Genomic DNA, 14993 nt, shown 5'->3' with positions numbered 1-14993 from the left:
GGCTGATGAGCGTAAATATTCCCCAACGCTCTTCTCAGGAAGGCCCTGGCCCATCCATGTTACAAAGTCAATCACCTTTCTGGGGGATGTTACAAATGCTTTCCCATAGGCCTTCCTCATGCAGGCCGAGCAAATCCTACTGTCACGGCTCAGGTCAGAGGCCAGGCCCCACTTCTACCTCGTTTTTCTCGATAAACATCACATCCCTCTTTCAAATTGGGTCTTGGACCCTCCACACCCTTGCCGGCTTACAAAAGCAATTTTAACAAGTCTACAGACGGTCAAATGTAAGTTCACATTGTTATTCGCCATGGTAGAAAATGTAACACACGTGTTCCACCAACCCCACTCCCTCTAAATACCGATGTCAGATGAGGTGTTGGTGTGGGTCCACCTGAAGCTGTCTCCTTACTCTCCGTCCGCTCTCCTGTGCACCTGGAGCTTGGCCTCCACGGGCTTCCGGTCCCCCTCCCCCACCTCCCGCAGGACCCGCTCCCCTAACCCTGCTTTCAGTCGAATTTGACAAAGCTTCACTGGTTATCCCATCTACATCTCATCTTAACGAGACAAAATAACCCCAAAATGACAACATAAAAGAATAAGTGTGGACAGTCATACGATGGGGCATTAGACAGCCATTAAAGTAAAAGGTCACAGAATTCTGAAGAGTATTAGGATGTGCTTGAGATGTAAAGTTGGGGTAAACCGCACATACAGCATCATCTCAACTATGTACATTTACAAAGACTAGGAAGGAGTAAGCGTGGTCATTTTAGGGCAGCGGAATGATCGGTTTTGTTTTCTCCTTTACTTTTTTATATTTTACAATGGGCTCTAAAAAAAAAAAAAAAAAAAGCCTGGGCGAATAAAAGGGACATTGCTCTGTGCCGCCACCTGCTGGCGGATCTAGGAACGGCAGGCTGGATAAAGTGCTGCTCCCCCCGCCCCCCAACAGCAGAGCGCTCATTTTCTGGGCGTGAGTTTTGTGCTTTCTTTTCCATGTTGCAATCCCTTTTCTACTGTTGTCTTGTAAATACTTTCTTGTATAACTTTTTCTGGTAATGTGTGTTGGGTCCCAGCTATTTTCAAATGACAGCAATTCTTTGTATCCCTTCTGGCCTCTGCTCTGACCTCTCACGTGGATCAGCTGTGCTCTCGGAAGGACCGGCCACGGTCTCTGGACTTGGGTCGTGGACGAGGCGCTGGGAACCCTGGTGAAGGTGGCGGCCAGCATCGGCGGTCAGCCCCCTTGGTCACGTCAGAGCCCCGACAGCTGCATGGGGAATGCATCTGAGGCAGCGCAGGAGAACTTGGGGGGCTGTGGCAGCAGCGGTCTGGATGTGAAGCTGAGGCCTGAACCAGGGAGTCACTGTAAGGATGGAGCCGACCAGACTGGCCGGGCCTCCTGCAGAAGGAAGGGACCCGGGGAGGCGGGATGAAGGGTGGTGTCACAGCTCAGGCAGCAGGCGCACAATGAAAGTACACAGTTTGGGGGAGGCTAGGGTTTTTTTTTACAATTTTTTATTTTATATTAGGGTATAGTTGATTTACAATGTTTTTTTTTTTTTAAATTTTTCATTTTAGGGGGAGGCTAGGTTTTGAGCGAGTTGAGTGTGGGGCAGCCTTGGGACGTCCATGCAAAAACGTACAGCCGGCAGCAGAGGGTCAGGGCTGGAGGGACTCAGCGGTCAGGGGGCAGTGAGATGAGAGTGGATGAGGCGGGTGGAGGCACACTCGGCACAGGGACAGTGCTGAGCGGGGACAGAAGCATGTATGGGATAGGCCGTGACAGAGGCGCTCACGACAGAGACGGAAAAGGAAGGTCAGAAAGGAAAACCCAGAAGCGTGTTGTTGGAGGTGACAAGAAACGAGCTTCCGGAAGGTGGGAGTGATTGATAATTGACCTGAAAGGATCAGTAACGTGAGGGCTAAAGGCACGTTACTTGATTTGGCAACTGGGTCCCGGTGACCTAGGAGCAGCAGTGAGGAAGCCGGGCGGCAGGGGCCGGCAGTGCCCATGAACCGGGAACCAAGCACAGGCTCTTCTCTAAGGAGGTCGGGATGAGAAAGGATGCTTGAGATGGAGGATAATCAGGAGGGGCTGCCCCTTGTAAGAGCCAGGGATGGAATGAGACTGGCCAGGAAAGGCACTCAGCACAGCATCCAGGACACAGTAAGTGCTCAAGAAACAGAAGTTATCGTTCACTCGTTGGCTATCTCATGATCTACACCCTTACCATGTGCCAGGCATTGTTCTGGGCCCTGTAGATATAGTGAGTGAGCAAGAGACACAAAAACCCTGGCCAAGGAGCTTACATTCTCGTGGGGGAGACAGACAACAGAGAAAATAAATAACTCAAGACAGATGGTATATTCCACAGTGGTAAATGCTATGGAGAAAACATGAACTAAGGGAAGAAGATATAAAATGTTGAAGGAGGGAACGAAATTCTAGATCTGGTGGCCAAGGAAGGGCCCCACTTTTAAGTAAAGACCCAAAGGAAGTGAGAAAAGTACCTATAATTAGGAAGTGAGGGAATAATACTAATGATCACCACCACTGTCATTAGCATTCTCAATATATTACTACTGCAGTAATAGGTTGTAATTATATCATCACCACTATCTTTGCCACAATGAACGTTACTATCATCACTGCCCTCTCTGGCTCTCGAGTAGCTTTGGCAGCAGCATCCAGCAGCCCTGTCCACGCTACAGGGGCATTTTCAATGGAGAGCCGTGTACTGGAGAACCAAGCATAAACCGACAGACCATCATCACGGCGAGTGTGTAAGGCAGAGGCACAGCTCGGGTGGGAACACACCTGTGTGCAGTCACTGCAAAGAAAAAGCTGCTTCACGTGTGTGTTGAGGGGAGAAGGGCAGCCCCAGACCGGCCTTTCTGTCCCACCTGCAAGTAGGGATGCACGTAACAGGCCATCCTCAGACCCAAAGGCAGGGACACGAAGACATCTCTGGAGCAACAGGAAACGGTAACTGCAGCTGGAGGAGGTGCAGATGGAGACAGTGTGCGATTCAGAGGTCCCAGTCGTGTTTCTACCAGAACATTTATCTGGTTGTTAGGGATAAAAATCAGCCAGCACCACCTGGGAATAATGGAGAACTGGACATTCCTGCTATTTGCCCAGCCTGGCATGATGCTGAGAACGGGGGTGAGGGCGTGTGACGAGTTCTTACCAGATGACACTGAACGAGGGGACTGAGTCTTGCTTGTGATCGATGCAAATCCTTTTTTAACAGATTGACTTGGACTAATAATTATTATTTGCATATAAAGAAAAAAAGAAAAGGAAAAGAAACAGGAAAAGAATCCAAATGCCTGAGGACTCATCCTTTCTTCAATCTGTTTAAGTTGCTACAAAATTTTTCAAAGTTACAATGTCGAGTGTTTCACTTCTCCACAGCCACAAGCTTCCATGGGCAGGTGGCAGGTGGCAGGTGGGACAGGAAATGTGACCTGTGGGACAAACCCCATTTTTCAAATGAGGTCGTGGAAAAGCTTTGTAAATATCTTCAATGCGTTTTGAGATGCCTTTATTATCCAAAGGGAGCCAATACAGAACTTGTCATTAAAAAATAATAACCTCAAGATTAAAACATTATAGCTCAAGTAGCAGTGCTTAGACTATAGAAACGTTTCCATTCCTTGTAAATGTCTGTGTAAACAGATCCCAGCATTTCCTTCTAGGCTTTGAAGCCAAAAGTTCAACCATTGCAATGCCAATGAAAAGCCTATGAAAGAAGAAAGTATACAGGCCAATTATGTTTTACCACTCAAGGCAATAGCAACTTGCTATATTCTAAATATTATTATCATGGCCTCACCACACACTCTTTATTATAAAACATTTCACACACATACATAACAGTATGTACACTGTATTTTCATGCTCCTCTAAGGATTCCAGGCACCGACTTCATCAACATCATCTGACTCCACTGGAAGGGCAGAAAAAGTGAATCAGAGATTATGGAAAGATTCCGATAGTGCGATGTGCAGTCACACAGCCAGGAAGACAGCCGCCTCATCCCCGGGGAATCTGCCACCAAAGCGGGGAGTGCAGGAGAGGGAGGGCAGAAAACACTGGCTACTGGCCCATTTCACTGCATCTGCGAACGGATTCAAGCAGCAGGACGTGAATTACTGTGGGTTCACTGTTTTCCTCTGGAAACGCCCTCAGCTGTTGTGCTGTGGTTGAAGCACTGAAGGACGTCTGGGCTCCGTGTGAGCTGCTGAGCCAGGGCGCCCGTCATGTCCAGAGAGTCCCCGAGCCCAGAGCACAGGAGGAACTTGACGCAGGCCGCGTGCTGCCCCGCGCAGGCCAGGTGCAGGGCTGGGTGGGGACAGAGGCACCCAGCTCAGTGCATCACCTACAGCAGTACTGACTGGGGAGCAGGATGCCCCTGATAAAAACACTCTTCCAATTGCACAGATTTCATAGTTCCATATTCTTCCCTATGACTTTGCCTATTCTGGATCAAAACATTTTTCCTTTTAACCTGACTTGGTCACAAATGGTTTTAAAAGTAACAAAACAAATTGGAGAGAATTTGAGAGACTTGTCTAAAACAACAAAGTAAGTTAATGAGAAATAGGAGACTTTAAATAGTACAGAAGACATTTTCAAAGTTTTGTGAATTCTCTGTGTAAGTAAAAATATCACCATAAGTAAGAATGATGTAACAGAAAGAAAAACTGCTGACACATCTTCCCATTCTGGTTAGAAATTGGCGCTGAGGGTTTCTGGTGTGCTGTGAGCCATGATCCTGGGTCCTGCTCCCCTGTCGTTAGGAGAAAGTTTGTGTCCTGGGACTTAGTGACCTTCCTCTGCAGCCCTGGAGTGAGTTGTGAAGCATCACAAGGTCCTGCTTAACCCTTGCAAGATGGTCACTGGTGCACAGAGTGCTAATGAGAAGGTTTATTCTAAAGTCCAAGTCTAAGGAATTAGCTCTGAAAATATCTTTCTGAGCCCAAAATCTAAAAAAATATAGTGATTAAGGTTTTAAAATACATTCCGTAGAGAGAAGACCTATGAAGAATCTATGTAACACCTGGGGAGCTGGTGTGATCATGGATTAAGACAGAAAGTGCTTTGATGTCACATACGTTGTGTGGTTTAAAATAATAAAAACAACAGTAATACCAGCAGCAGTAAGGAGTAGTAGTCATCATCGTTACCATGGTAACAGTTCTATAGCTTTGCAAATGGAGGAGGTGCTTTTTTAAGGAAAAGTTGCTGAGCTACTAGAGGAATAATATTAAAAGTGTAATGATTTTAACATAAAAGTCCATTGTTTACATTGTTTACATTCAGTTTACTAATAATTTTCAAAGCACGTGTAAAATGAGGTCGTACCTGATCGATTTCTTTCGTCCTTGGCGTTGATGTCGGCACCCAAGGATAACAGTGTCTGGATTGTGCTTACGTGTCCTTCCTGAGTGTTGAAATAAACTTGTTACCACTGTAATGACGACAAAAGCAAGCCTTAGACACAAACTCTAATGCACATTAGGTGCTTTTTCTAAAATACTCGACTGCTGAAACTGAATTTTCATATCTAAAGGAAGGCTGGTCACATTACTCTCGAAATTCAGCATAAATCATTAAAGATGTAGGTGACGTTTAGTTATTAGAATACAGATGATCAATTTTGTAGCCAAACCACTGACCACTATGGTTGGGTTTCCCTCAGTGTAAGGAGTATAAATCTTGTGATTTACTCAGAAAACACAGTCCTAAATCTCCCAAGCAAACACACTCTTTGCTAAATCTTTAGGGGAGAAATAAACTGGAAAAGAGTGTAACCTCCCCTGGATGGGATTCTTATCATAGCTGGCATTGTCCTTTGTGAAGCAATCGATATACCTTTGTCCAGCCAGTTAGCCTGTCAGTACCTGCTGAGACTGAAACCAAGGCTGCAGGTTCAATCTTCTCACTCGCTTTTATCCCCGTGGCCACAGACCATGCTCTTAGCCCACCCTCAACTGTATACCCACGTTCTCAAAGGGGGAACACAGGCAGGAGAGTGCAGTTCACCAGAAAAATGTTTAATCCTGTTGCTAGAAAAACAAGTAAAGGCAGGCGGCCGATAATATTAAAGACAGTGGCTATTTTTCTAGCGAAAACTTTTGTGTGTCTTCAATACTTCATACATCAGGGAGCCCAGTAAATGCAATTCCCTTTTCTTACTTAAAGAAATCTTCTGAAATCCAGTAAAAGGATAAGGAACTAGGAATTTCATACGATGGATTTTTACGGCTTCAAATAACATTATTCCTGAAAACAAAAAAGGGCAGGAGGGAACGCAGAGCCCAGGTATTACATGGAGTAAAGGGCTCTTCTCAGTTTTTACCCAGAAACAAATAAAGGCAGGTTTCTATTTAAAGGGACACAGGGCTTTAGAATCATGACCATTTTAAGAGTATGTCATGGGCAATTTCTTTTTTCCATAGAGATCGAGCAAAAGAACCACAACTACAGGGTTACTCATCAACAGGGTTAGGCAAGCCTCAGGAAGCAGGAACACTGCTCTGGAAAGAAACAAACCTTAGCTGCGTAGTGAAGTGCTGTGAGGTGGGTGGAGGCTGCTCTCACATCTACGTTGATGCCAAGCTCAGAGACCAGGAATTGGATGGCCTCATTCTGCCCAGTGACTGCTGCCCGGTGGATGGCCTGGGCCCCCAGGGAGTCCTCAGCAGAAACGCAAGCCTAGAGGTTGGGAGAGACATGAACAAAAGTAAGGAGCAGAGATACCTGGGTCCATGGACTTCTGACATTTTGGCAAAACTCTGTGGTCTACATACATTTTCCTGGGCAGATGATACATACGTAGCTTTTGTCAGATTCTCAAAAGATGCTCTAACCAAAAAAATGGTTAAGATTCAACGCTGTAGGCTAAAGTGCCAAACAAATAGAGTTACTGGGGAGAGTCTGTTGCTATTATTCTTATGAAACAGCTACTGTTTATTGAATACTTATTTTGCTAACTGCTTTATGTACATTATGTTATTTAATCCTTATAGTAACCCTGTTTTACAAATGGAAACACTGATGCTTAAAGAGGTAAAGGGGACCTCAGAGGGGGGGATGTGGCAGAGCTGAGATGTGACCCCATGATCTGAACAACAATGCTTCCTGTTTATCCCATGATCTAAAACTTGTAGGAAGAACTAAAGGGATAAAACCAAACCATTTCCATACCTTGTGTTTTTCGAGGAGCAGCCTGGCTACGTCGATGTGTCCACACTGAATGGCGTCCATGAAGGGTGTGAGGCCACACTTGTCTCTGCAGTCCGGTTCATACTGGCACCTAGAGCCCAAACACAAAGTAACGGCTGGGAACAGTCACCGCTTCAAACCCAACGGTGCTGACTCTTGACCACCTGCCTGATAGATGATCCGTGAGAGCCTGGAGTGCTTGCCCTCCTTCCCCACCTCAGTATCTGTACCGAGCTCTTTGAGAGCAGGTTGGTTTCCCGAGCAAAGCTGCTCCTCCTCTAAGCTTCTCGTCACATTTTAGGGACCGTGATCTCTCCAGCTTCTCATGCAGATCCTTGAAGTCACCCCTCATCCCTCATAGCCGATTACCAAAACCTCTCAATTCTACATCCAAAATATTAAACAAAACTGTATCGTTGTCTCCATCTTTGTCTTCACCCCTTAAGACCAAGTCAACAGGGACTTCCCTGGTGGCGCAGTGGTTAAGAATCCACCTGCCAAGGCAGGGGACACGGGTTTGAGCCCTGGTCTGGGAAGATCCCACATGCCGCGGAGCAACTAAGCCCGTGTGCCACAACTACTGAAGCCCGTGCGCCTAGAGCCCATGCTCCGCAACAAGAGAAGCCACCGCATTGAGGAGCCCACGCACGGAGGGAGGGAGACGCAAGAGGGAAGAGATGTGGGGTTATATGTATATGTATAGCCGATTCACTTTGTTATAAAGCAGAAACTAACACACCATTGTAAAGCAATTATACTCCAATAAAGATGTTAAAAAAAAAAAAAAAAGCCCATGCACCACAACTAAGAATAGCCCCTGCTTGCTGCAACTAGAGAAAAGCCCATGTGCAGCAACCAAGACCCAATGCAGCCGGGAAAAAGAAAAAAAAAAGACCAAGTCAACAGGAAACAGCCTCCTACCTGTTTTTCTCTCTTTGGTTCCAGCCCAGCCATTCTGTTCTCACCACTAACAGAGTAATCTTTTCACCACGTAATTTGGGTACAGCCTCTCCTGGCTAAAACCTTTAACTACTTCCCAACCACAAAGGACAAAGCCTAAAACCTCAACATGACCTCCCATGGTCAGGATTATGTGGTATCCACTCACTTCTTGGGGATCCTCTGGTCCCTCCTCCCTGTGCTTAAGGCGACCCCCCTTCTGTCCGGTCCCACTTTCTTCTCGGTCCCACAGCCTATCTGTCCTCCTCCTTCCGTTCCTATTGCTTCATGGTCCTACCTCCTTCCATTCCTACCCGTCTTCCCTTCTCCCCAGTCCTCCCTTCTTCCGTTCCTACCTTCTTCGTGGTCACACCTGTCTCCCCTTCCTCTCGGCCCTACCTGCCACCTGTCCCAGCTTCTTCCGTTCCTACCTTCTTCGTGGTCACACCTGTCTCCCCTTCCTCTCGGCCCTACCTGCCACCTGTCCCACCTTCTTCCGTTCCTACCGTCTTCGTGGTCACACCTGTCTCCCCTTCCTCTCGGCCCTACCTGCCACCTGTCCCACCTTCTTCCGTTCCTACCTTCTTCGTGGTCACACCTGTCTCCCCTTCCTCTCGGCCCTACCTGCCACCTGTCCCACCTTCTTCGTGGTCACACCTGTCTCCCCTTCCTCTCGGCCCTACCTGCCACCTGTCCCACCTTCTTCCGTTCCTACCTTCTTCGTGGTCACACCTGTCTCCCCTTCCTCTCGGCCCTACCTGCCACCTGTCCCAGCTTCTTCCGTTCCTACCTTCTTCGTGGTCACACCTGTCTCCCCTTCCTCTCGGCCCTACCTCCCACCTGTCCCATCTTCTTCTGTTCCTACCTTCAAGGGTCCTGCCTGTCCACCTCCTTCTGCTCCCCGGGGGGCCAGGCTCTTTGCTGCCTTTGCACTTGCTGGTCCCCTCTGCTTGGAGCATCCTAGTGCCATTCTTCACCTGGCCAACTCCAAGGCATCCTTCAAATCTCAGCTTCAGGAGGACCTCAGAGGCCCATCTTCTCGCCCAGATCTACAGGACGGCCCCTGCTCCTGCCTAGCACTGTGGACTTTCCCTTTGTAGTATCATCACCATTTGAAATTTTATGACATTTCTGCAATTGTGTGTCTATACTTGGCTTCCACACTAGCCTGCAGGCTGTTAGGGAAAGAACTGTGTCAACTGCTTATCACCCAGTGCTTAACACACACAGCAGGTGCTTAGAAAACATCTGTTGAATGAAATAAGGAGTATTTATGACTGCAGGTATACAGTCCCAACGCATAGGAGACAAGCCCTACACAGTGATGCTTTCGGGGCACTGCATTAGGCCTCCCCTTCTTCACTCATCGTCTCCTAGGTAACCACTTCCATCCTATGGATTCAATCGTCACTTCTATGTTGACGAGGCCCACTCCTGTATCTCAGCCTACACCTCTCCTCTGGGCTAAAATCTGTGTCTAACTGCCTGCTGGATGTCTCTGCCTGGGTGTCTCACAGGTACATGTGACTCAACATGCCCGAAAGTGACACTGTCAGCTTCTCCCCAAGCCTGCCCCTCCTCCCCAGGTGTCATCTACCTCGGCAGGTGGCACCAGCACAGCACCAGCTGCTTAAGCAAGACACCTGGCCGTCATCCTGGACTTGTCCTTCCCCCTCATTCCCTTTGTCCCTTTATTCACCGAGATCTGGTGATTCTACCTCTCAAGTGTCTCCAGACCTTTCTCTTCACCCTATAGTCAGCATCGTGGTCCAGCCACCACCATCTCTCCTGTTCAACTGCAACAGCCGCCGGACTGCGTTCACAGCACCCACGCTTGCTCCCCCTCCAATCCATTGTTTTGCAACTGGGGGATCTCTTATTATTCAGTGGCATCTTATATGCTTAGCACAAGATCTGGAATCCTCAGGTGGCGCCCAGCGTCCCACTGGACCTGAATCGCCCTTCCTCTGCAGCCTCCCCGTCACTCCTGGGACACAGCACGTGCCTATCTTCTTTTGGTCTCTGCCGTGCACTGTGTTTGTCCCCGGCCCTGAGCATTCACGGTACTGTCACCCCTGCCTGGAATGCCCCCTCCACCCTGCCCCCCATTTTCAGCCTCCTCCAGGTCATAGCGTCAGTGTCACTGGGGCCGAGATCCCTCACCCCTAGGCCACGTGCCATGCTGCTGTGGGGACCTCACAATTCCCTGTAATGCTCATCAGACTCACACGACGTGGGCAGCGTCTGTCTTCCCTGCCCGTCTGTGAGTTCCATGGGTTGGGGGGGAAACCACATTATCTTGTTGCTGTGGTAGCCCCTGCGCCTGGTATAGTGAGTGCTGAGTGAGTATATGAATGTCTGTTGAATGAACAGATAAAAGGCTAATGTTTCCCCAGGTTTGTTAGTTATTTTTGTTTCACCTTCTTTATCTGCTTAAGTCTTTTGTTCATGTCTGTTTTGGTACCTTAGATTCTTTATGAACATTTTGTCTGAGCTCTGATATTATGCAGCACTGATATTAACTGTCAATTAGCAAATATTTTCCTCAATCTGCTGTTTTGTTCTTACCTCTGAAGAAGCATCTCTACTGCCTCTGAACAGCCATGCATTGCTGGGTGGAGAGAGTTGAGAATGAGAGCTTTTTAGCACAAAAATAAAATGCTTCTTCCCTCCTGGCACCTCTCTGTGCCCCATCCCTCTAGCTGTAAGTTCCAGGAAAGAGTATTAAGTTAGATACACTGCCACCACCCCAGAAAAAGACAAATTTAGCTGGATGAGTGGTAAAGGGCGATGTTTTCACTTAACAGGTACGAGGCTCACACTTGATTATCTTGTCTTTATGAGACTTTGATGGCAAACTTTCAATCTTAAACCTGCCTCCTCACTTTCGTGCTACAAATCCCTAGGGCCAGTCAGTTTTTGCCCAAGAAATGTAAAACATTTTAAGAGTAATCTATGACAAAATAACCAGGAATTTAATTCTCCTGCTAGAAATAACTATCCTCTATAATAAAGATTTCGAGGGAGTTCCCTGGTGGCCTAGTGGTTAGGATTGCGAGCTTTCTCTGCTCTGAACCGGGTTCAATCCCTGGTCGGGGAACTGAGATCCCACAAGCCACACAGCGTGGCCAAAAAAAAAAAAAAAAAAAAAGATTTTGACTATCTATTCTCCACTATTTTGTGTGAATGACTGGGCACTGACTGTTTCTCCACAAGAGCAGGGTAGTTCGTCAAACAATTCACGAGCAGAGAAGTTTTTCCACTCATGTGCAAAGTTTTATAAAGGATTCTTTGGTCCCTAACTGTGGCCAGAATAACTGTGTGCCTATCTCCTCAATGACATCATGTCACAGGTATTGATTTCAGAGAAACCTAAAAGCCCTGTATTCTAATTCAATGTGCTACCCAGAGCGCTAAAGATTATGTTCTAAATGTCTTGATCTGGACTCTTGGTCTACTTAATGCCTCTTTTGTCTTATACCGCTGCGCTTTTGCTTTTAACTAAGATAATCTACAAATAGACAGTTCAGAGTTAAGGATAATTACTCCAAACAATGAAAATGGTAGTGCAGATTTATATTCAACATTGTCACTAGATAAGTCACATCCATTGAGCCCTGGTATTTAATTATAAGCACCTATATTTATTTAAATGGATAGCACCATAGTAGGTATTGCTGAATGTATAAGGATAGTCCCCTTTCCTTCTGCTTTTAATAATGTCAAAATGGTTGTGAAAATAGCAGCTGTAGCTGTCCTGTGCTCACTGCGTGTGGAGCACTGCATGGAGGGCCTTGCATGTGCCTTAATCCCTACGACCTTGTGATACGGGCATCATCATTATCATTATTTTGTGGTTGAGGAAACCTGCTCAAGAGACTAAGTTCCTTGCCCAAGGTCAAAGACTTAGTAAGGAACAGAACCAGCCTACCATCTAACTAACTGGGGAGGAGAAGACAAATGTATGTGAAAAGTCACCTAAAACAAGAAAGAAGAGCACGTTAAGGGCCGGGTGACATTGGTTTTAGAAACTAAGTGTTTGCCAAAATACCCCAAAGCTGCTCGTATTCCTTGCCATTTCCCCAACCCCTCGCTCCCTGGTGGGTGGCATCCCGCACAGCTCCGGGCCATACCTGCCGTGTGCAGCGGGGTTCTCCCAATCTTGCTCTCTGTCTTCCAGGCAGCTGGGCAAACAGCGAGCAGGTACTGGAGGATCAGAGGGTCGCCTTCTCGGCTGGCAATGTGGAAACTGTTCCAGCCGTCTTTGTTCTTCAGGAGTGGATTGGCGCCATGCTCCACGAGGTCCTGGACCACCTCAAGATTCCTCCTTGTGCAAGCCATCATCAGAGGAGTCCTAAGGTCAATCGGGACAAGCTGTCAGACGGAAGGGCAGCTGAAGCATTAGAAGCACTCGACCAGGGCTTCAGAAAAATGCACACCCTTGGCAGAGATGGAAGACCTAGAGGACTCGAGAGTCTGGGAAGCAGGAAAACAGCTTTGGCTGGCAACTTCCCTGCCTGTCGTGAGGGCCCTGGGAGGATTAACAAGGGGAAAATGATTGTGACGTGGGTGCCCCTACAGGTGGGGAATACTAAGGAGGCAAAGTTGTTTCTGAACTAGTTTTTAGTATGGCACTGAATTGGAACAGAACTAGTCAAAATCACAGACAGTTTGTGCTGAATATTTGCATAAGAGGTACTCTGCTGGACTTATCCCATTCACCTCAATCAGTAACCGATTATTAAACTGTCTGAAAAGGAGTTAAGAAGAGCATTTGACATAGTGCCTTGCCGTAAGGAGCCTACACTGGTGGAGCAAATGAAATGGCGTGATTACAATAAGGTTCTGAACTGATGTGTGTCCACAACTATGGGACAGTGAACTACATCACTATCAACTCCTCTTCTCTCACATCAGTGATTTTGTGCTTCTGCCTTCTCATCTGCTATGACTCTCGGAAGCAGGAGCAGGTCTTGTTTACCTCCTGTCCCAGGGGCTGGCCTAGCTGGAGCTCAACATAACTACATGGGTCTCAGCCAGGATCTGTCCTCTGAGACTGCTTTGATATTACTTAATTACCAACACTATTTTGATTTTTTTATTTTTGGTAATGTAGTAATGATAGTGAATGAGAAATCAGGAGGGAGACACCCAGATAAATGAAGGCTGGAATCTTCAAGAAGTGCTTCACAGAGGGAATGGATCCAGGGAAGGGACTTGAGAAAGCCAGCAAGGTGAGAACAGGCAAAAATGTCTCACTGTAACTGCACTTCCTAAGCACACAATCAAATGAAACGTGCCCTTTTAACGGTTGTTTGGGAAGACTGTTTCCTTACCCATAGAACTGGATAAGCATAAGAAAATCAGTTTTGTGCTTAGTCACAGCCAAAGTGCAAACCTCAAAAAGTCACCAGGTCTACGCCCCCCCTCCCCATGCCAGTGGGCAAGATGCACTTTGTTTAGCTATCTGGCTGTCTGATGTGTTCCTTATTTATATCAGATAAGGAATGCCTTGTGGATTCATTCAGGAACTTCATTATGTTATGAATCTTCAGATGTTCATAACCTCTAAGGAGGTGGACAGACATAGTACTGAAAACAATGTGGATCTAACACAATGCAATTACTTTGTGTGATGGTGACAGGTGAGCATCGTTGACTGTGGAGGTGGTCATGCAAGGCTACACATGTGATAAAATCACACAGAGCACCCCCCACACACACGTGTACGTATAACTGGTGAAATCCGAGTAAGTATACTGATTGTAGCAATTGCGGTTCCTTCTTCTTGTTACCTTACTGTGGCTGTAAGATGTTAACTTTGGGGGAAGATGGGGGAAAGGTGCATGGGACTTCTCCCATGTCTTTGCAAATTTCTGAGAACCTGTAACTACGAATTTCAAAGTAGAAAGTTAAAACAATGTCACTGGTGAAGTAATCATTCAGCTAGATGTTCCTAGAAGAACATCCCGCCCTGGGGCTCATGCTATACGTAGAACATATAGACAATTTGTAGTTTGCTTATATTCTATCTGATCATGTACTTTACTGTTCTCTGCTCTATCATGGGAGGCAGTCTGGAACAGAAGATCGGAGCAGTTAACCCAACAAGGGTAGCAACAATGTTCTGCTCAATAGGGGAAGGCTGAGGGGCTACGTCGTGGAGGCCGACCAAGGAGCGGGAATCTACGATTCTGCGGGGAATGGTGAGGGTCTCTCTGCAAGTTCCGCCACCTACCAGTCGGCCTTCTTCAGGCAGTCGACCGCGGCCCCTCGGCCCAGCAGGTACCGCACGCAGTCCCGGTGGCCCATGGAGGCAGCCTCGTGCAGAGGCCGCTTGTAGTCTCGGTTGGCGGCCTCGATGTCCAGGTCCCAGGCCTCGACCAGATAGGCCAGGATTTCCCGGCGGCCGTGGCGCGCGGCGCAATGCAAGAGGGTGTCCCTGGCCAGCCCCGCGCAGCCGGCGCGCCCCGCAGCCCGCAGCTCCTCCCGCAGGGCACACAGCCGGCCTTCCTGCACCAGCCGGCACAGCCGCCTTGGGTCCGCGGGCGCTGCCATGGCCCCAGGCTCCGCTCCCGGCCCGCCCCCGCCCCCCAGGGGCCCTTCCCGACCCTTCCCCCGGACGCCCCCGGCCTCGCCCTGCCGGCTCCGCCCCGGGCGGGCGCTCAGGTCTCCGGCTGACCACGCGCCCCGCGGGCCGCCGCGAACGCACGCTCGGAGGCTGCCGTCCGCACTGGTTTCACTTTGGGGCGAAACATTACGTGAACCGCGGGACCGCAGCTGCGGGTGCCGGTCACACGCAGCGCGGACCCGC

At 48.1% G+C, this 14993-nt stretch overlaps 1 protein-coding gene across 5 annotated transcripts; it reads right to left on the bottom strand.

The window, feature by feature from the left end:
• Positions 1-1540: 1540 nt before the first annotated feature.
• Positions 1541-14764, bottom strand: ANKRD16 (ankyrin repeat domain 16). 5 transcript variants are annotated; one of them, XM_061181658.1, is made up of 7 exons: positions 14418-14764; positions 12313-12533; positions 10748-10790; positions 7223-7331; positions 6569-6730; positions 5378-5456; positions 1541-2837 (listed from the first exon to the last, which is right to left on the bottom strand). In XM_061181658.1, exons 1-7 carry the CDS (start codon positions 14735-14737, stop codon positions 2713-2715), a joined length of 1059 nt encoding a protein of 352 aa, XP_061037641.1. In that variant the 5' UTR covers positions 14738-14764; the 3' UTR covers positions 1541-2712. The 5 variants fall into 5 exon arrangements, with proteins under 5 accessions (XP_061037641.1, XP_061037643.1, XP_061037644.1 ...); XM_061181660.1 differs by lacking the exon at positions 1541-2837 and adding an exon at positions 3345-3477; XM_061181661.1 differs by lacking the exon at positions 1541-2837 and adding an exon at positions 3538-3752.
• Positions 14765-14993: the final 229 nt, after the last annotated feature.

Source organism: Eubalaena glacialis, chromosome 2, assembly GCF_028564815.1.
Source record: "Eubalaena glacialis isolate mEubGla1 chromosome 2, mEubGla1.1.hap2.+ XY, whole genome shotgun sequence".
Taxonomy (NCBI): Eukaryota; Metazoa; Chordata; class Mammalia; order Artiodactyla; family Balaenidae; genus Eubalaena; species Eubalaena glacialis.
The sequence above is the reverse complement of the archived record's forward strand: the minus strand, read 5'-3'. Positions and strand labels throughout refer to the sequence as shown.